Source organism: Sphaerodactylus townsendi, linkage group LG05, assembly GCF_021028975.2.
Source record: "Sphaerodactylus townsendi isolate TG3544 linkage group LG05, MPM_Stown_v2.3, whole genome shotgun sequence".
Taxonomy (NCBI): Eukaryota; Metazoa; Chordata; class Lepidosauria; order Squamata; family Sphaerodactylidae; genus Sphaerodactylus; species Sphaerodactylus townsendi.
The window spans coordinates 71,053,511-71,075,623 of record NC_059429.1 but is presented as its reverse complement, the minus strand read 5'-3'; the positions used below and the strand labels follow the sequence as shown (position 1 = coordinate 71,075,623).

At 42.4% G+C, this 22,113-nt stretch overlaps 1 protein-coding gene across 1 annotated transcript; it reads right to left on the bottom strand.

Moving 5' to 3' along the window:
• Positions 1 to 4,918: 4,918 nt before the first annotated feature.
• TAL1 (TAL bHLH transcription factor 1, erythroid differentiation factor) lies at positions 4,919 to 20,679 on the bottom strand. The gene is made up of 3 exons (XM_048498199.1): positions 20,037 to 20,679; positions 18,568 to 18,659; positions 4,919 to 10,659 (listed from the first exon to the last, which is right to left on the bottom strand). Exons 1-3 carry the CDS (start codon positions 20,606 to 20,608, stop codon positions 10,241 to 10,243), a joined length of 1,083 nt encoding a protein of 360 aa, XP_048354156.1. The 5' UTR covers positions 20,609 to 20,679; the 3' UTR covers positions 4,919 to 10,240.
• Between the last annotated feature and the right edge of the window lie 1,434 nt (positions 20,680 to 22,113).

The window sequence follows — 22,113 nt, the reverse complement described above, 5'->3', positions numbered from 1 at the left end:
AGGAAGGCTGCTGGACGGATGGTATCTCCCGATTAGGGTGTTAAAGATAAGCTTAACCAACTGGCTGTGGTGTTTTACTGGGATCTTTAATGGAGTCTTTATCCCAGTCCACCATTCCATCTTGTTTGAAAGCTTCCACCATTGTTCCACTACCAAAGAGATTTCCTAAGCTGACAATCTTCAGGATTATAGACCAGTGGCACTCCACCCCCCCATCATCATGAAGTGTTTTGAAAAACTGGTCCATAGGCATATTAGTTCTTGCCTTCCAGATACATTTCTGATAAACATCGGATTCGCATATGGGACTAATATAGATCTGATGGAGGACGCATACATTGCCATTATAGCCTCCCACACAGCTTTGATGCATCTGGAACAGCAGGGGAATTATGTCGCGAATGCTGCTTTAGCGGACTCTTTTAGTTCCTCAAGCATTTATCATAATCTAGCCACAAAGACTGGTGACAAAACTTGTGGATGCTTGGACTCTCACATTCAATCTGTTTGTGGATTAGGGACTTCTTTGTCTGGGCGTTCCCAGAAGGGTTGGAGCTGGGAAATGGGGTTTCTGTGTTCTTACTCTAAATATGGGAGACGCCACAGGCTGCTGTGTTGAGCCCTTTACTGTTCACCCTTTATACATATGATTGTACTCTGTCTATCATAGTAACACCATTATCAAATTTACTTCGATGACACAAGCGGTGGTGGGGCTCATCTCTGGAGGGATAAAGGTCTGCCCTATCGGAGATAAAGAAGTGGACCGACTGCTCTCATGGTGCAGGGAAAATAACCTGGTTCTTAACACTAACAAGACAAAGGAGCTCATATTGGACTATAGAAGGAATAGCTCAGAAATTCAGCCCTTGACTATAAAATGGAGATCAAGTGGAAGCGGGTGGCTAGTTTTAAATTCACAAGTTACATGATTAAAGAGGATTTGACCTGGGGGGAGTACAGACTACAGCGGTGGTTAAGAAAGTGCCCAGCAAAGACTGTACTTTCTGAGACTTTTAAGGAAGCAACAACTAGATGGAAAAAACTTCTGGTGTCCTTTTGCGGCTGTGCTATAGAGAGCGTCCTAACCTACTGCCATCTGTGTATGGTTCTCCCAGTTGCACAGTGGCGAATAGGAAGGCGGCCCAAAGGGTGATCAATACTGCACAAAGGATTATGCGGCTGCCCTCTCCCTCCTTGGAAGAAATCTATAATGCCCGAAGTCTAAATAAAAGCCCAAAATATTCTAAGGGACCCGTCTCATCCAGCACACTCTCTTTTAAACTGCCACCATCTGGCAGAGCGATACAGAACCCTCAGGAACTAGGACAAAGAGGCTTAGGAGACAGCTTCTACTCTAGAGCTGTGTGGCTATGCTAAACTCCTCGGCCAAGCTTCATATTGATATGTATTTGGGGCTAGTGTAGGGATAGGTGGAGGATGATGTGATGTATGAGTCTGAAATTGCATGAGTCTGAAATTGTATGAGTCTGAAATTGTGTGCATCGAGGAATGCTGCTGTAAATTTCGTTGTGCGTGCACAATGACAATAAAATGCTTATGCTTATGCTTATGCTTATGTGTAGTGGTTAAGAGCAGGTGCATTCTAATCTGGAGGAACCCGGTTTGATTCCCTGCTCTGCCACTTGAGCTGTGCAGGCTTATCTGGGGAATTCAGATTAGCCTGTGCACTCCCACACATGCCAGCTGGGTGACCTTGGGCTAGTCACAGCTTTTCGGAGCTCTCTCAGCCCCACCCACCTCACAGGGGTGTTTGTTGTGAGGGAGCAAGGGCAAGGAGATTGTAAGCCCCTTTGAGTCTCCTACACAGGGAGAGAGAAAGAGGGATATAAATCCAAACTCTTCTTCTTCTAAACTGAGGACCTCAGATTCTCCCTTTAAATCCATGCCAAAGGGGGGTGGATTTAAAAGGAGAATCTGGGGAAATTTGTGAAGTGCCTGCTGCTCAGGGGTGCAATGGTTAAGCTAGAAGCACCAAACTTTCCAGGGTATCTTTAGGAGTCTCTTCCTAATGAGTACACCACCAGGTTTAGTGAACTTTGGTTCAAGGGGTCCTAAGTTATGGACCCTCAAAAGTGTAAGCTCCCATCTCCTAAGCTCCCCATTGAAAACAATGGAGGATGGGGCACTCCTTGCACTGGAAGTCCATAGCTTTTGGACCCCCTGGACCAAACTTCACCAAAATGCACTGGGTGGTATCCAATAAGAGACTCTCCTGATATCATGCATCCCAGGTTTGGGTGAAGTTTTGTTCAGGGGGTCCAAAGTTATGGACCCTCAAAAGTGTAGTCCCCATCTTCTATTAGTTCCCATTGGAAACAATGGAGGATGGGGGGCACCCCCTTTGGGAGTCCATAACTTTGGACCCCCCTGAACCAAACCTCACCAAACCCAGGTAGTATCATCAGGAGAGTCCCCCAAACAATCCCTGAAAGTTTGGTGCTGCTAGCCCAAACGATGCGCCCCCTGCAGGCCAAAAACCGAAAAACACTAAAAAATGTTTTAAAAACCCACAAACGGGTGGGCGGAGCTTCGGACATGAATGGGGGGGTTCAAACCCGAGAACCCCCCCCCCTTACCTACGTGCATGGTTCAGGTACACAGATGTTGGTTGGCCAGGTCTCCCAAGCATGGGTACAGACTACAGTTAGGCACACTGGGCAATGCTTAACCCGAATGCCCTCTGTCTTTGCTGCTTCCACATGAGGGCTACTAATGGAATCTATAACTATGTATAAGCATATTAGACCAAATGCTTTAAATCCCAAACTCTCAGATCTTCCTAGCAGACCCAGAATTGACTTGTTGGTCTAGATGATGGGGAAGTACAGCTACCTTCAACAAAAGAAGATGAGATGGAGGTGTGTTGATTTGTAAATCTTTATTTTGAAATATCCTCAATATATCATTATATATATTTTATTTATATATACATACACATTACAACAAATGTGTTTTCTAATTAGCACATCCACAGTGGATCACCTCATGGGCTGTACAAAGGTAATAAGAATAAAGGTACCAAGTCTGGTTACTTAAATTCTGCTGCAAAATGCAGAAAACCCACAGGGGCCAGAAAGGAATCCATCACACAATAGCACACTGACCAAAAGTGTGACTTCTTCAGAACCTAAAGTTGTGAGGGTGTTATATACACCAGGAAACAGAGAAGGCAGGATAGTAGATTTGTGACATTACAGATGTACCATTAAAATCACAATCTAAAGTACACATCAAACAAACCCTAGATACACTTAAACTGTACTGTGCTGGGACAAATAGACTGGATTTCTGAAAAGGATAAAATATGTACCATTCATTCTCTCAAAGGAATTGAAACAGTAGGAAAACACTGGGCTTATGTGTGTGTGTGAGTGAGACCATCTACAGATGAGTGCAAAACTAATAAAAAGGTTTCTTTACTGATCCATAAAGGCACATGCACACAAATACACCCAGTACATAGCGGGATGTAAGAATGAGAGCAGGGCAAAGGGAAAGTTCTAGGCTTGATTCTCTGACCTAACTGCAGCCTAAAATATGCATAGCCAAATGGTTAATACTACAGCTTTAAACTGTAGCAATTCTTTGTTGAGCAATATCCAGCTCGATCATCACAGCGTCTTTGGCCCCTTCCGCACATGCAAAATAATGCGTTTTCAAACCACTTTCACAACTGTTTGCAAGTGGGTTTTGCTATTCCACACAGCTTCAAAGAGCACTGAAAGCAGTTTGAAAGTGCATTATTCTGCATGTGCAGAATGAGCCTTTCTCTGAACATTTCCACAGCTCTCCTCTTCACCGTTTCCTTGTTTACACCAGTGACTCAGACTACCCATGCAGGTGCTTCTTTACTGTTGACACACCCACACCCACACACACACACGTACACATACATACCATCCCTACTCTATAATATTTTTATCACACATGTTCGCTTTCTTTGGTTATTTTGGGGGCTATCAGACATCACAAATCAGCCAAAGTTAAATGATAGCTCAATTGAATACAGAGTAGTTTCAGATATTATAGATGGCATGCATTTTTAGAGAACTTATGCAGTTGCCTGAATATCAAAATAGTGTTCATGCTATTTTTACCTCAGCTTTCATGTACAAAACATCAAGACCTGCATAACTTGTGACCAGCAAGTTGAATATTATTGTTGCTTGTGCCACCATCCATATAAATGGGACTACATTTGGCTTTGTGGGACACAGCTTACACATGCCTCAATTTATAGTTGCATTTTTGCACATCTAGCAAAATGTACGAAACCAATGTACATCAATGGTGAACCAGTTACCAATTATCCACCAAAGAGATTTTAAACTGCTACATCTGCACTTCATGGGAACATGTATGGCCAACTGGCACTCTCTTGCAGTCATAAGTGCTCTACCGGTAGAACATTCTTGTAAGCCACCACAAGTTCAGGTGTTGCTAAAGAGCTACATTCATATCCAGAAGAGTATGCATGTGATAGCAGACAATACAGGTTTAAACTTTATCAATGTAACATGCAGTGCTCATCTGGTAACAATGTGTAGAGTCTGAAAGCAAGTTCACGATACTGGGATCTTTCAACAGTTTGAGAAATTAAATCACATTTTCTTGAAGAAAATGCCTTCCATCAATGAAAGGGACCACAGAACCATGCAGGGTAAGGAAGGACTTCTCTTCAGCACTGTGGAAATGGTTCTGAAGTTCTAAAAAACCAAGTTGTGAGATGGCTCTAGAGCAGGGGTAGGGAACCTGCGGCTCTCCAGATGTTCAGGAACTACAATTCCCATCAGCCTCTGTCAGCATGGCCAATTGGCCATGCTGGTAGGGGCTGATGGGAATTGTAGTTCCTGAACATCTGGAGAGCCGCAGGTTCCCTACCCCTGCTCTAGAGGATGTTGTTTATGGAGCACTACATGTTGTTCCCTGATCTCAGATTAGCATTTATCTAGAATCTTGCTATTAGGTCCTTGATTAATTTCAGTTGATGAAGATAATTTTAAGGCTGGGAGGAAGCTTCTGCATTTCATAAACCCTAGGTTAATATCACCTAAAGCATATGGGTTTATATGGGGTGAAGATAATTTTCAAATAAAACAAACCAATTGGGCTTACAACACTTACATCAAGAAACAAAACATTTTAAAGGTAATATTTTCACCTGAAAATACTTTTATACATACAAAGTTTAATGCTTACATACACAAAATAATTCACATAGTGAATTACTGACACAAAATAATGATAGTTGACACAAAATAATTCACATAGCTTTCCTCTTAAAAGGGAAGGCTGTGCCTTCCCTGCAGTTTCCTTCTTATCATGGCTACCACATTAGATGTCTCAGTACCAAGCAAGCTTCCCTCTTCAAAACTACTGATCTGACAAAACAAACGCCTCAAGACCTTTTCAGTACCATGGTAATAGTGTTTTTTTTTAAAAAAAACACCATATTTCCACACTTCCAAGGTATGGTTTATAAAGCAAACTGCTCAACTTATATATTAATCAACCAAGTGCTGTTATGCTGGTGTTAGGAAAAACATTTTGATGTATGAAATAATGAGATATATTATTATTAAACTGCATTAGTGCACATGAAAATAGATGGAACAGGTTCCCAGCTGATTAATTTTGGATATAACATGAATATTAAATAAGTACAAACAGAAGTAGCTATATGTTGTTGTTATCACCAAGACATAAAGGGACATACAAGGGACGGAGCCCTTCTGGGATCGGGCGGTATATAAATTTAAGAAATAAAAAAATAAAAAAAATCATATCTCAAAATCCTCATGTCTACATACATCATGTGAGAAAATTCAGGGGTTACAGTGCTATCCCATCTTTCTTCAGCCTCCACAAGAACCAAACTGGGAAAGAGCTGAGTCTCTTTTAACGGGATATACTGCTTTCAACAAAGATTTCCAGGCTTAATGGCAACATAGGCAAGGAGATCTCCTTGCCAAGCAACATTCTCTTCTTCATTGCTTTCCTCAGGCCCTATCTCTATATCTGCTCCCCAGACCCTTTAGCTACAGTCACAGTACCACATCATTATGACCCCACTATTCCTGTTGAAACAGTAGGGTTAACAACTCCAAGCTGGGAATGCGTTGGAAATTTGGGAGTGGAGTCTGGTGAGGGCAGGATTGTGGAGGACTATAATGCCACAAAGTCCAACCTCCAAAGCAGTCATGTTTCTCCAGGGGGACCTATATTTATATCTGGACACAACTTTAATTCTGCGGAGATCTCCAAGTCCCAGCTGGAGGTTGGCAACCCTATAGCTTCCATTTCTGTCTTCCACCTGGCCATGAATGCCTTCATCCTTGCCTCCAGGAGAGTCTTGTCTGTCACCTTAGGCTCTGGAGACTCTGAATTTGTTGGCTGCCTTCCACTAAAGCCAGTAAATCTGTCCTTGCTCATGCCTCTGCTTTTAACCATTTTTTTCCCTGCCTTGTCACTTCCAGACTCTCACACTGCTCTTTACGATTATTTTAGTCCGGACTAGGCTAGTGCTGGCATCCAGTTCTTCTTCCTGCTCCTGAGGACCCACTCCTCTCCCAGCAATTGAGCTGCCCCTCTTAAGCCTGGACATGGACTTGGATTAAATACAGGTTATTTGTCTCTGTACCACAAAAAACTTATGATTTCTCGTGTAATTCTATAATTCTTTTAGGGATTCTCAAAGGAGAATTGAGAAATGGTTTTACAGGCAGTTCCTAAGCATATTTATTCAATTGCAAGATATGCTGAATTTAACTGGGTTTATACTTAAGTAATTATGTCAAGTATTATAAAACCAGAATTTATTTCGTGTCTATCATATGCTGCTAGACCAAACACTGCTTCACTCTGAAGAAAATCAATGACACCCAAGATGTCTTATTGGTAATTTTAAAATGTCACATTTTATCCTCAGGATTACAATTTAAAAAATGTTCTAGGAAAAGCAGTTGATTGAAAAGTGGGCAATTCAGAAAGGTTCTCACTGCTATTATAATATTATATTATTAGAATTAATCTCTGTGGAGAAATGGGAAATAATGTCTCACATCTTGATAGGGCATTAATGTTCTCTATGATTATCTCTGTCTCAGAGCACCTATGTGTGATCCTTACCACCCATAGCAACTATGTGAAATAGCACTCTTATAATTTTACCACTAATATCAGTCAGGTTTGCCAAGCAAATGACCCAGGCCAGAAGTCTCCAATCTCTTTGAGCCTGCAGGCACATTTGGAATTCTGGCATGATATAGTGGGTGCAGCAACAAAATAACTGCCACAAAATGGCTGTTGCAAGAGGTGGAGCCAACCACAAAATGACGGCTGCAGCAACTTCAGGAACACAGTGAAGCTCCTCGTGCTGTGTTGGCAGCTGCTGCCAAAGCAATGTTGTTTTTGCACAGCCAATCAAATGTCCAATAGTCAATCAGAAGCCTTGCTGGGCAAAAGCTCTACCTAACCCCACTCACTTCTTAAAAACACTTGGCAGGTACCACAGAAGGTGTTGGCCGGCATCATGGTGTCCACGAGGATTATGTTGGGGATCCCTGCCCAAGGTAATTTATTAAAATTACCTCATTATCCCTACTAAGTTAAAGCATCAGAGGAAATCACATAGAGCATTGTTTTCTCTATAGGAGTTTTGTCATCTCAGTCCCATTGATAGTTTTCAACTATTTTAGATTCAAATAGTATTGTTATGAAAGAATCACAAAAATGCTTTGTTCTTTCTATAACAATGATGTAAAGGGCAACTGTAGCTAGGAATGGACAACTGTGAGAAGGGGTAGCTTTGATTGGCAGAAAGCTGAGGAAAAACTATACCCAAATAGCATGGCAGAGAAGAGGAGGGAGTCCCTACTTGGACTCTTGCCTTTGCCATGAACGCACTGGATGGCCTTACTCAGCAACACTAGCTCAGCCCACACACCCTTATATGAACATAAGGGTAATGACACTGACCTACCACACAGAGTTGGTAGAAGATTACAAGACATGAATGTGTATGAAACAATTTAAACACTTGAAAAAATCATACATACCCTAATTTTTATTCTTACTTCACTCTTAGGTATCCTCTAAGAAAAGAGACTGTAACAACTGAAATAAGAGGCCAAGGAGGGCACAGTCTAGTAAGGACATGGTGCTTTTGCAGAACTACAAGACCACTGAACGGGTGACATGCACTAAGCATCAAGATTCAGTCTTTTCAATGCCATTTCTAATCTGCATATTTTTTTTCATTGCTTCCAGTTCATATAATATTTGCAATGCACAAGCCATTTACTACAGTGCCTTCAAATGCCTTAGGTTGTTTATGGACTACAAGGCTACAAGGCACCAAACACTTAACTGAAATATTTTATTTTTTTAGCATGTGCACCCCAAGACCCCAAATTAAAATCTCTATGTTCAAAATATCATTTTTCTTTTTAAAATATATTTTAAAGAGCAGCTGTACAAGTACAAGTAAAGCTTATCAAATAACAGTTAAAGAAAAGGTTCAATTAAGTTTCCAGAACTGCATCCTCCATAGACAGTAATAGGTGTGTGGACAGAGCAGTGAATGATGTTTCAGTCCTGTAAATAAGCTGCAGCTATTCTTTAGAACCACTTTAAACACTACATAGAGGCACTGCAGGGTTTGCCACAAAATGTGCACATTAGCCCATGATGGATCCCCAACAAGCATATCAACAATACATGAATTGCAGTCACATTTTACATTTTTAGGTTTACATTGAAACATCTTAATTGCAACTTTTAAAAAATGTAATGAATAAAGTGGTCGTGAGAATGGAAAATATTTTTTGATTCTGCAGTCCCTGTGTAAACAGACTATAATCCTAAAAAATTGTACTTGGAAGTAACTCTGAAATAATCTCAAAATTTTCAGTGATTCTTCAATAAGATCATGTGAAATCACGTGGTTTGTGAACTGCAGCCTTGTAAAGTCAAATAGGTTGGACCGAATGAACACAATAAATGGGGTAAGGAAAAGATTTCTATAGAGTGCACTGGGCAGAAGATCTATAATCACTGGGATATTTTGCAACATAATACAAATCAACTCTGAATTAATGCAAGTCCTGAGAAGAGCACCTCATGAGCAGTGTCCTTGGAAGATTCTCCTAAACAAGACTCAGTACCATGGGCCATTTGCCCTCTGGGGGTCAGCAAATACCTACTTGGCTGACTAGTAGCATCATCCACGAAGAGGAGATGCTCCTGCACAACTCCTGTTCATTTTCATGCTACTTGTGTGAGGATGTGGTGGCAGATTGTACCTCTTGACTTTTATGCAAGTAACTCCAAAATAATCAAAGTACATTGCTGAAAATTTGTTTATACCAGTTTTCTCTCTCTCTCTCTCTCTCTCTCACACACACACACACACACACACACACACACACACACACACACACACACACACACACATCCCTCAGTAAAAATGAAAAAGAGAGCCCCAAAGTGACAACTCCAGGGAAATGCCATTGCTCACCCATGTCAGAAGAAATCATCATTGTGATGGGGTGTCAGAAGCTGGGAATCCAATTCCCACTGCTGTATTTTTTCAGTTCAGAAGATACTGCATGTTAGAATTAAACAGAAAGAATTCCACATCATTAATACAATCCAAAACTGGGCTAGATTTATTTTTTTAAAAAAGATGAGAGGAACCAAACAACACAAAGTCTCAACTGTTCCATCATGAGAGGATTTCTTTTCTTCCTTAAAAGAATGAAAAATTATTGGATAAAAATTATCTGCGCAGACAAGCATCAATTTTCCCAAAGTGGCCTGGAGGAAAAAAAACATAATGCCACATACACATATTATGGAAGATACTTGGGTCTGAGCAGCTGAGAAACGGGGAGGAGCGATATAGTGCAGAAATGTAGATATTCTGCATAAAACAGTTCATTTATCAACCTTTCTCGAATACAAAATGTGCTGCTCACACATTTCACACATTCTTTCAAAAACAACACAGATAGCAAAATGACTTCTCAGGCCTGTGCTTCATTCACAGCACAGACAAGAAAGATGCACTTGCTTTGAATCAATTCCTTATAATCCTGTTGTCCTGTTCCAGTTGAAAGAAATCTCAGGAAGTCCCCATTTAATGACTGAGCTAACAATGGGGGAAGGGCTGCATAACTTCCAAATGCCATGGTGTCAGAGGCTTGCCTGTGCTTCATCATCGCTGTGCATTATTTTCGATTGGAAGAATAGAGTGGTGGATGCCTCTTGCATGTTTAGAATCTAACATGTCATGCTCCTCTGTGAAACTGTCTGGGCTTCCTGCTCCATCTAATGAACTTCCACAGCTTGAGTTTGGGGACAACATGTCCTGAAGGAGATCTTCTTGCACTATGCCAGTGTCTTTGTTAGCTTTCCCCCTTTGATTTCCTTCTTCTTCCTGGTCGTTGAGCAGCTTAGCCAAGAAGTTGATGTATTTCATAGCCAGGCGTAAGATTTCATTTTTGCTGAGTTTTTTGTCTGGTGGGTGAGTTGGGATGAGCTTACGAAGCTCAGCAAAGGCCCCATTGACATTCTGCTGCCTCCATCTCTCCCGACTATTGGTAAATATTCGACGGACCACTTTTGTATGAGGACCTAAAAATGGCAAGAAATAAAGTGAGCAGCAACATGAAAATTTACATTGAATCTCTTCATTTTAAAGACCAAAAATGTTTTTCAAGCTACAGGCATCTTAATAAAGCTAGTTCCACATCCAAAGTCAATTAAAACATCTATACCACATGGTTGCATCCGCACAGCTGTTTTGCTCTGGTTTGGCATCCAAAGGTGCACATTTTTGAAGGTCCTGCTTACATCAGCTCCATTTTTGTTGATTCGGTCACTTCAGATGCCATTACACTTTCTGCCACCAGAGGGTTTCTCAAACTTTTAAAAAAATGATAATTGCTGTATCATTATAGCATTATAATGTTACAATTTATTGCCATGAGTTGGTAGTTTTTCTTAACTCCCAGCTCTCTCGCTCTGTCGCTCTCTCGCTCTCTCTCTCCCTTTTCATTGTGGGAAAATAAGGGGGGAGTACTAGTGGAGATATAAAGAGGAAATTAAATTAGTCCTTAAAACATCATGGACTCTTGGAAAGTTGATGTATTGCACTAAATGCATCTTTCAGAGGAAAATCATTAAGTTGATTGTGGTCCATAGTAAAATCATTGCTGTGAAATTCTCAACTCAGGTCAAAGATCAAATGATCCTGGAAACTCAGTTATTTTCCAGGTCTCCGTAAGACGAGCAATCTTGACCTATAGTTGAGTTCATTGAATGAGACTGCTATGGTTGTTTATACTCAGGAACTATATAGATATGCAGGTTGTTATCAGCAAGCTAACAGAATAGAAGCCAGCTAGGGTGACAAAGAATTGATGGAAGGAATGGTGGCCAGTAATTACTTTTCTGAAAGAGAAGCATTGAGAAAAGCCTAATAAAAATATAAACCTATATGCCTATATTTATATCACCATACCAAATATATTATTTCAATCTGTTTTAATGTGAATAAGCTACATAATAGGAAGGAAAGGAAGGAACCTCCATATACAGAGGTAGTAAACCTCTGAATATCAGTGCTGGGAGGCAGCATCAGGGGAAGGCCTCTGCCTCTGGTCCTGTTTATTTGTTCTCCAGGGCAACTGGTTGGCTGCTGTGTGAAACAGATTTCTGGAACAGATGGACCACTAGCTTAATCCAGCAGGCTGTACTTATTGAATTCTTAATTTTCAATTACATTGTTTTATAAAATGGAAATGATATGAAATGAAAAAAGAAACAAAAGCAACTCAAATATACCAGAAATCATCCTTGTAAATGTTCCCAGATTCATTCAAAGTACTACCATTCAGAAGATGCAGGACTAGGTTTGACTATGTCCCACTCCCAAGATGTAAATGCATTTTTGTAGTCACTACTTAACATTACATCATAACTGAATTAATTTGTCATATTTATTTCTGTATAGTGTTTGCCTGGTAATTAGGTAAATCATAAAGCACATTTAGACCAAATACTGTGCTCAACTAAAAAGCTGGGGCAACAATAAAAAGAGGGCAACAATAAGAATAAAGCAATAACTGGAAGAGTACAAAGATAGCTAAAGGATGGATGACTAAAATTAATGGAATTCAGACAGATGGTTGTGTTGGGAAACCTTACTCTGCAGACAACTTGCAACCATTTTATTTGTGCTGACATTAAGAATTATATCTTTCTATGGATTTTTTAAATTGTGCATATATGTATAATTGTGTGTGTGTGTGTGTGTGTGTGTGTGTGTGTGTGTGTGTGTGTGTGTGTGTGTGTGTGTTTAAATTCAAATGGTTATTGAGAACAAGTATTTGAGTAATAAATAAATTCATTTAACCGACAATGAGGTTCTGGTAAATGAAGCAAATTAGTTACATATGAATGAATTATGCAGTAGCAGTAATTCAGGTAGATATATAGTTTTATTGAAGATTTATTATGCATTTATATAGTCTGTTTATCTCACTGACTCTTCTTTAATGATATATTTGTTCATTTGCATTTTGTGCATTATTGAATATATTGCAGAAGCATAATTTGGCCTAATTTATGAAGTATTGTAACTCACATGCAATAGAATTGTTTTCAAGGAAAGGAAAAGAATGCCATAACACAGACCATAGATTGGTGCCTGCAAACCACAAATTGAAGGAGTTCCCAGAAAAGATTTCTTCCTTTCTGTCTTGCTACTGTGCCCTGCAAAAAAAGCTGCTCCCTGATTACAAATAGGGTGAGAAATCTTCAGAAAGAGAATACAATATGGTGGGCTGCAGTATGAGGGGAAATCACAGCCATTATCTGCCCTCCCCTATCTTGTAAGATCTTCTGCGGCCAGTCAGAGCAACTGTTCATGCAATGGTGGCAATTAATTTCTTCAGATTCCCTCTCCTGGCTGAAGCCCCTTGCCCGCAACCCACTCTCCAAAGGTTACCAGCCTTCAAGAGCAGCTTTTCAGGAAAAGGAAGATTATGCAGGGAATTGCAAGGGAAATGGAGCCAGATCTGTGTTGCGAATTCTTTCTGTCCATGGTTTGTAAGATCCAACCCAGTTTACTGAGTCAACAAATTATTGTACCCACAGGCAATCTTGATATTTCTTCATCATGATCTAGATTCTCCAGTTCAAAATGTGACTCTGCCTTGGAACTCACAAGGTGGTACACACTAACTTTCAGATTCAGCTGGCATCAGTAATATGGGAATAATCATGCCAGCCTACCTTAAAGGAATATTATAAGGATTGTTATTATGTTTATGAAATCATAACATTAGGGAAAATAAAAACTAAATAGCATCAGTTTTATAAATTTTAAAAGGCCTCCTGAGTTACATTAAAGCAGAGATTACAAAATTCTATGGCCTACTATGTGTAATGTAAATCATTCTATCTTCATAAGATCCATATCTTAGTCCTTAATATAAAAGTATTCTTGACAGTTGAGTCCAGGATTGAAAAAGGAGAAGGAATGCATCTATTTGTAGTTCATGACTATAATCCACAAATGTTTTCCAGGTATTTGCACATACTCAACTTTTTAAGATATATATAAGTTTTGATCATTTTATGGCTGCAGTCCCATACAAGAGTATTCAAAAGCCTGAGATCCACCAGTGTCCAACCAATTAACCCACCCTAATTCAAAGCAGGAAGGTGATCATGTGGGATATGCCCACCTCTTCCTAACAGATGATCCCTGCTCAATGCTCCATTGAGGTAAGCGAAAAAGCTTCGGTGTCTGCCAATGTGCCGTGGAGGAAAATTCCTTCCCAACGCCAACCCAGATGACCAGCTCAACCCTGTGCATAAGAGCAAGAACCACCACATGTTAAAGCAGAAGGCAATAGCAAGCTTCATGTCCTTTTCCCTTGTGCAACTAATGTTGACCCATATTCTCTGTGAACCGCATATTGTGTGAGTTAAGAAATCTATACAATTGACTTAACTAGTATAATCCACAACTACCTTGCTGTGAAATTGGCATTCTTTTTTCAGTACCAGGGCATTGAAGGGAGAGTAGGAGTGATGGGATAAAGGTGTGTCTCATGGACCTGGGAATACTGGGATGCAATGAGGAATCTGGGAGAAACCACTACAAAAAAGTAATGTTGAACCTCCTAATTCTCAAAACTGGGTATGCGTTGGTCTTGATTCTCTGGCTGCAAAATGAAAAAGCTTACTGGATATCTTGCCATTTGAGCTGGAAACCCTTGTGGTACATGAGAACTGACTGAAGTTTTCTCTACAAGAGTCATTTGGTGTACCCCATGGAAAGATTCATCACTTTTTTTCCCTTAGCAGCTCAGACGCACTGGGAATAGAAGAATGTCTCACTCCCTCAGGAATTAGTTCACAATCAAGATGGGAACCCAAATCTCATAATTCCAAATCTACTACTGGAGTCCTTATCAAAACAATTGTGATAATATCTAATCAATTACATCAAAAAGACCATTACTGGCAGGATCTGCCAGTCCCCATGTTCAGCATCCATGTGGAATGAGAATTTATTTTGCCACCTGTGTGTATGAATTGTAATGCCTCACAAACCCAATATGCCTTCATAACTACATTTATCAGTTATGTAGTATTTTAGGTAATAAAAGTGTTTTGAATGTTTTCTACCAACAGCCCTTAAAAGGCTTCTGTAGGATCCATATTGTTCTGCCTATACTTGAAGTGTTGAGAGACTGAGAATTGCCCCAAACCACCTAGGGCAGGGGTCTCTAACTGATGTTTGTTGACTACAATTCCCCCCAGCCCTTGCCACCATGGCCAATTAGCAGAACTGATGGGAATCATAGTCCATCTGGAGGTCCATAGGTTGAAGATCCCTGACCTAGAAATTACAGAACTTGAAAGGGGACTATCTAATTCATGTTTATTGCCAGAATGCGATACAAGCTCTTCTGCTATTGCTGGGCCATGAGATCTGAAGGCCTGCCTCTTTTTCAGACAGGGAGTACATTATATTTCCATTCAATGTCCCAAAGAACTTTATTCTCATATTTTGTAATCCATTCCAAATTCTTGCTATGAAATTGATTCAGAGAGACAAAAACATAATTACAAGATTAATTTCTAGTGGGTTGGGGGGAGGTGTGCCCATTTGTTCTATAAAGTGCATGACAAATCAATACATGTGTATGTAAGACTGTTCCTTAATTTTTATGCAAACTCTGTTTGATTTAGCAGATTTCCCAACATTTCCCACTTTTCCTGTTTGCCCAGATTCAAGCACCATAAAGATGACCTGCTGCTGCTGCTGCTATCTATATGCTGTAACTAACTACCTGCATTGGTATAATAAACTGTGCTGTTAGTTGTATGGGACAATGTACTGAATCCATAGAACAGAATTCTGCAAAGTATTACTGACCAGTTCTACAAAGGCTTCCATAAAGATTCTAGTCTTAAAGCATCATACTTAAGAATAGTCCCAGTAAAGCCCTGACAGTCCCATGGACACCAGGAGCAAAGACTCCCTGGGTAATTATACATTTAGAATACTGACTGTAAACCATTCTAGATGACAGCTCCTTGTGATCTCAGTTTGGTGTATGCCATGAAGTGAACATTCAGGAGGCAAACAACAAACATTATTTAGGACTGCATGAACAATCCCCCAGAATTTCAATGGCATGTAATTGCCTAGTCTTGTGGTTTCCTTGTAGGAGCTACAATGTACTTATAGAGTTCTCCTCCCCTTTCAAATTGATTGGGGAGGGTGACACATACTGTCTGTGTACACAGAGGTTCACACTGCATGTTGCCCACTGTAGTGAATGGGGAAAGCTATTTGAACAGGAGTTCTATTGCCCCATTAAAGTACAAATGGTGCTCTGGAATGAAGGCAAAACATTTAAGGTTAAATTATTAGTATGATACCTTTGAGCTTCTTCACTCTGTTTCTTTTGGAGGGCCTTTTAATTAGAATCTTATCCCTGCTTTTAAATTATGGTTTCATGTCTAATGTTCTCAGTGACTTATGTAAAGGCAGAATAAAAAATTTTTAAATGTGATGCTTTAAGTACATTAAGGTTTGGCTGCTTTCAACATACAAAATATGAGAAAGATGCATGCATCCACAAACACATGGAAGATAGGATATGCTCTGAGGAGTCACAGCCAATTACTGTTCTTAACTGTCTGTCCTCAAATATCTTGAGATGGTATGCATCTCTCTTTCACACTTTGTGCACTTAAATGTATTTATCCAGCAAATGCTGGTTAAAAGTCATTGCACTGCTACATAAAATGTGAATCTGCTTGATACTGTATAATTTTTTTAAAAAATCAGTTTTTTTGGTACATTAGCACAAGGTGAAAAATCTTAATAAAAAGTATAACGCTGCCAGTGTTCTTAAATTTGTAATTCGATCTCACTATCACACACAGGTCTATAGCTAAGTTTTATGATATAATGAGGCAGGACTAATCTTAAATTGATGATTGTCTCAATTTGTGGCTTGCTGGCCTGATGAATTTATGGCTGGCCTGATGAACAATTTAGACTGTTCCTGTAAAATGGAATAGATACTTTGTTCGACTGAAATGTCTGATCTGTTTATGAAATGTAGAAATAGGGACCCATTTAATTAGCTTTCTCGCTCCCTTCCAAAATCAAATATTTGATCAAATGTTAACAAGTCTTGTTTATCAATAGATGCGATGGCATACACATAAGCCTAGTTAATTAGAATATACAAATCAAGATTTCATAAATGAATATAAAGAAATCTGCCATTATGTAAAAAAGCAGATGAAGCAAATTTGAAACTTGGTTTTGAAAACATAAAATAAAGGGAGGAGATTTTTCAAATACCTTTTCATTTTTTTAGCATAATCCCTAATTAAGCTTTAATCAGTATACTCTCTTGCTTTGAGATACATTGCAAATCCTGACCATCCTCTTTAACTGGTGATCTCATGCTGGGAAATGGCAGTGACCTTTGTATGGCATTTAGCCATTTAATTATCCCTGGGTAATTATGTTATCACAGTCACAATAACCTGATTTCTCCATGACAGTTACTAACTGAATTGCTCTACACTTGAGCTAATGAGGCATAGATGGCACAGTCAATGTTACACTGTTAATCATCTGATCTAGGTTCTTTGACAAAGTTGCTAATAGGTATTGCTGCAGTTATATTCTGCAGCTCTTGTTTTGCTGTTTGCCTGACACTGAAAACATGGAAGGGTTGTCAAGATGGGTTGGGTTCTCTGTATTGTGAACCTCGCTGTGCATGTTTGGTTTCTGAAGACGTCAAGTTCAAATTCCAAAGGATTACTGCCTGGGTCCTTTTCACGTACATCAGTGCATATTTGTATGATAGTGTTACCACAATCAGCTAACCCAACGCGATCAGATAAACAGGAATCTTGAGGCACCTAAGAGTTGAATAAGATTTTTGCATAACTTTTGATAAACTGCTTACTTTAAGGCTCTCCTACTCTAACTGGCCTTATTCAAATATTGCTGAATTATATGAGCCCAAGGGGGAATTGAAGTTCATTTAGCAAATGATTTTGTGTAAACCACCAAGCAACCCCCCATTAATCCCATGGACTTCAATGCCTGTTTGTCTACATGGAATGAATAGGTGTGTATTTCTTTACTTCAGACTAAGATCCAGTCTTACCCTGAAGGAACAGAGGTGGGGTGGGGGGAGCCCTGCATAACAGAATAAGATTTCTTCAAATAAATATATATCCTTCCACCTTTTTCTGACTGCAGCTTAACCCCATACAAAAAGTCCTTACCACATTTCTGAAAGATACTGAGGCTTGGGCTCAGGCAAATCTGCAGTATGAGGAGCAGCCACCCAGAGGATTTTACTGCATGTCCACTTGCCCCATTTATTCTCTCTCCCACCTCTTTGCCTTTAAACCTGATGCTGAATAGAGAGATGATAGGTCACAACTTTTCTTGGCTATTGCCCTTCCCCTCCTTTCCACACACACTCTCTTCTGCTGTGCAGCTCATCTAGAGCCCTGCTCTTTACAGCAGGCAGGAGAAAATGGACAGATGGCAGGACTAAGTAAAACAGAGCTAGAGAGGAAGCAATCACTTTGTCCAGCAGTTCAACCATAGACTGAAAAGGAAAGCAGAAATCTCCGGGCTGATCCTTTCTAGCCCAGTTGGAGGTCTGAATCCCTCCCCACACCCCCATACACACACACACCTATAGCCATTAATTAGTATGTTAGTTTGATCTCAAAAGTACCACTTTTACAAAATGAGCACAGCAAGTTGGCTGAACAGACATTCAGGACCAATAACAATCAGTCACTAAGTGAAACATGGGCACTGTTTTTTAATTATAGACTCATGGTCATCTTCAGGCTAGAGGCCATAATGTGCTCTAAGCAAGTTTCCTACCCCACCCCAAATAAGCAACAGCAACAGTCCTTGGGGCTCCAATTACCCTATCTAGGGAGGCTAACCAAGGGTCTCCTTACCATCAGAGATCTCCACTTCATAAGGGGATGGTCTTCTTTTCACTTGGTTTTTGTTGTACATCGGGAAGGTGTCTGGCTCCCCAAAAAATCCACTGCAAATCAAGAGGCAGAGAACACAGTGAGACAGGAAAAGCAGCCAGTGTAAATCACCAGAGCTCTATATAAGCCAAGGAGAAAGAATTTGATATAATTCAGAGGAGTGTGTATGTATATGTCTGTGTGTGAACTGTATGATGAGCATTTATACTGTGCGTAAGCGCTGTAAATGTTCAGCAAGCACATACCTCCACACAGAGCTTCTTGGACTACAATTTGAAGGACATTTATTTGAGTGTAGTTACTATGAAATCCATTTGGCATCTAGCAGTCACTTCCTAAACACGGTTATACTATTCTAATACCATTACAGTGTTGTGGGAACTTAAATGAATGACATGCCTGCTTCAAGCACTTTTGCTGTGCTTCTAATAAAAGCAGCAAGATACAATTTGCAGCAGCACCTTTTTAAAGCCAACTTGATTAAAATATTAGGTTCAAATAAGTAATTGTCCAAACAGATACCAATCTCTAAGGCACCAGGAATGGGCATGGTTTCAGCTTGCAGCTGACATTTTACTCAGGATTATACTGCATTAAATTTTTGCATGAAATGAGAAAGACCTTCAAAAATTGCCTCACTAAACTGTGGTAACACATGGGAATCCATCTGTAAAACCAGTATCTTTCCATTGGGATGATCATCAAAGCACAATAATTGCTTTTGCTATCTTTTATGCTGTTTCTTACTATTATTAGCAGTAAACCCTAACCACTCCGGGTTATTTTTAGTGTCCAGGGAACATTACTATTTTTCTAGCCCTCCTGTTTGATATGGCTGTAGTTTAAAGGATTCAGCTGAAAGGAATTCACAATTTAATTCACTTTAAATTTTAAGAAATGGAGTATATGGTCAATGCCACCCAACCCTCAGTAATTTGTCACTTAATGGTAGCTAGCTGCTGCAGCTTTGAAAAGTAGTCTAGGCAAAGGATAGGTACAAACAAGAGAAGAGTCTTTTCCTCTGTTTTTTGGAAGTCTGGCCCATTTAGAAAACTAGCTCAGAGTAAACTAAGCAAAATTCACTTCTATCCATTCAATAAGATAATTGAAACAAAAATTTAAAAAGATCGAGGATGTAGAAAGAAAGGGAACAACAGGCTGTTTGGAGGAAGGAAATGAAATGAGACAGGGAAACTGCTAGAAAGAAAGAAAGAAAGAAAGAAAGAAAGAAAGAAAGAAAGAAAGAAAGAAAGAAAGAAAGAAAGAAAGAAAGAAAGAAAGAAAGAAAGAAAGTGTTTTTAAAATGTGAAAAAGGAAACATCAGGAAAGAGGCACGGCAAAGCTCCGAGCGGGAGCGGCGGCGAGGAGAAAGGAAGAGCGCAAGAGGAGAGCCCGAGCGGTGCGGGCGGCGGCGGCGGCGAGCGACGGACCTGCTGGCGGCGCTGAGCGCGGGGGGCCCGAGGCCGTAGAGCATGGCCCTGGCGGGCGGCTGGAGCGGGAGGCCGGGCGCTGCGGCGGGGCTCAGCTGCACCATGCGGGCGTCGTGGCTGTGGCCGTGGCTGTGGCCGCCGCCGCCGCCGCTGCTGTTGCTGCCGCCGCCGCCGGGGGGCGTGCCGGGGCCCGTGGCGAGGGCTGCCGCAGGCGCTCTGTTGCCGCCGTCTCCCGGCTGGCTCTGCATGGCCCCGGCCGGCGCCTCCCTGGCTTTTATAGGGTGGCCGCCGCGCACCAGCTCGATCACGGGCACCGGCGCGGCAGGGGGCGGCGGGCCGGGGGAGGGGGGCGGCCGGCCGGTCTCCTTGGCAACCCCGTTGAGCAAGGCCGTCTGGCCCGGGAGCGCCACCCCCCCGCGCCGCCCAGCCTCGCCGCCGCCGCCGCCGCCGCCGCTGCTGCTGCTACCGGAGCCCAAGCCCAAGTCCGGCTCGCCGGCGCCCTCCGCTCCGGCTCCGGGGCCGCGCGCTGCATGATCCCGCGGCGGGTCACTGGGGGACCTCTCCGTCAGCATCCTGGGGAGAAAGCGGAGAGCAGACGGCTGAAGGAGGGGGCGCACACCCAGCCAGACCCAGCCAGGGACGGGCGCGCGGGCTGGCGGGCGGAGGGAGGGAGGGACGGGCAGAGGAGGGGGCCGAAAGGGGAAGGGGAGGAGGCGCGGCGAGAGGGAGGGAGGGAGGGAAAGCCGGGCGGGGGCGGCGGCGTAGGTGGGGGGGAGGAGACGCGGTGGAGACACGCGGCCCGGCCCGGTCTGAGCAGCAGCGCTGGACCAGAAGGGCGCCTTTCCGTGCGCCTCCTGCTACTGGTCTTAGGGGGGCCCTGGGGAGCCACTCCGGAGGCGGAGCGGGTGGGGCATCGGGGCTGGATTTGGGCCGCCCGGGGACGGGGCTCACCTGGGCCTTCTGCTTCGGCAGGCTCCTTGCAAAGGTGAGACGCAGGACGCCGCGTCGCTGGACTGGACGGAGGTGCTCGGCTGGAACCGCGGCCAGAGAAAAGGGGCAGGGGGTAGCCGGGCGAAAGCATTTGCTTGATGCTGCTGCTGGCGGCGAACTGGAAGCCCCAGCTCCGCCACCGAGGGGCTGTGGGCGCGCGTGCCTGGCGAGGTGGCCTTGGAAGGGATCCTGGCAAATGCGGCTTAGTTGCTCGAACGGATCGTCTCCTTTCACTCAGTTCGCCCGGCAGCCCCCGAAGGGGAGCCCCTCGGTGCCAGCAGTGATTATGGGGCGGGGGGGGGGAGGGCGATGCAAAAAAGAAAGCACATTGTAGGTGTGGAGGGGGGGGGTCACAGTTTGAAACATTTTTGCAATAGGCTTCGCTTTTCTCTTGAACGGCTTCTACCCACACAGAAAAGAATGGTGTCCGTGCTGTCTTGATCCTGGCAAAGCCTGCAATAATGTGACCGACTCTGCCATTGTGCCGCCGTGGAAAAATCGGCGTGCCAAAATGTAATGTGTGGGTCGCGGGGGGTGGGGATTCCTTCTGCAGGATCTGCACGGTCACAAGGCCGCCTCTGCCTCCCGGCCAGCAGGGTCACACACCCCCCCCCCGCACCGGGGGAGCTGACCGGTTTTTTCCACAGTTGGGGAATTAGATTATTGGGTCGAGCTAAATTGCTCTTCGAAAGTCCTTCACTCCCTTCATTCTGTTCCTAACTTCGGTTCCTCGGGTTTCAAGCTGCGAGCTGCCCCGTTCGACGGAGTCCTCCCGCGGCACGAATGGCGCCGGTTCCAAATGGGCTGCAGTGTGCCGCGAAATGCAGGGATTTGGGCCCGGACTAGCGTCCCTGGCGTTTTCCGTGTCCAGAATTCACTGGGTTGGTTGGGTTGACCTACTGAAGGCGGCAATCTTATGCGCGCTTACTCAAGAGTAATTAATTCGATGGTTTCCTTTCCAGTAAATATCCATAGGACTGGGTTCACCGCCAAATCGTGAACCCGTTTACTCGAGAGGAAGTGCCGTAAAAGACAACAGGGTTTATAGTAACTCGACCGCATTTACCCCTCACACAATTCTCTTTAG

Coding starts and splice junctions, on each gene's coding strand:
- TAL1 (XM_048498199.1), bottom strand. CDS start 20,608: ATGCTGACGGAGAGGTCCCCCAGTGACCCGCCGCGGGATCATGCAGCG. Junction 18,660..20,036: donor GCGCTCAGCGCCGCCAGCAG/GTCCGTCGCTCG, acceptor CTTGATTTGCAG/TGGATTTTTTGGGGAGCCAG. Junction 10,660..18,567: donor TGAAGTGGAGATCTCTGATG/GTAAGGAGACCC, acceptor TGCCATTTTTAG/GTCCTCATACAAAAGTGGTC.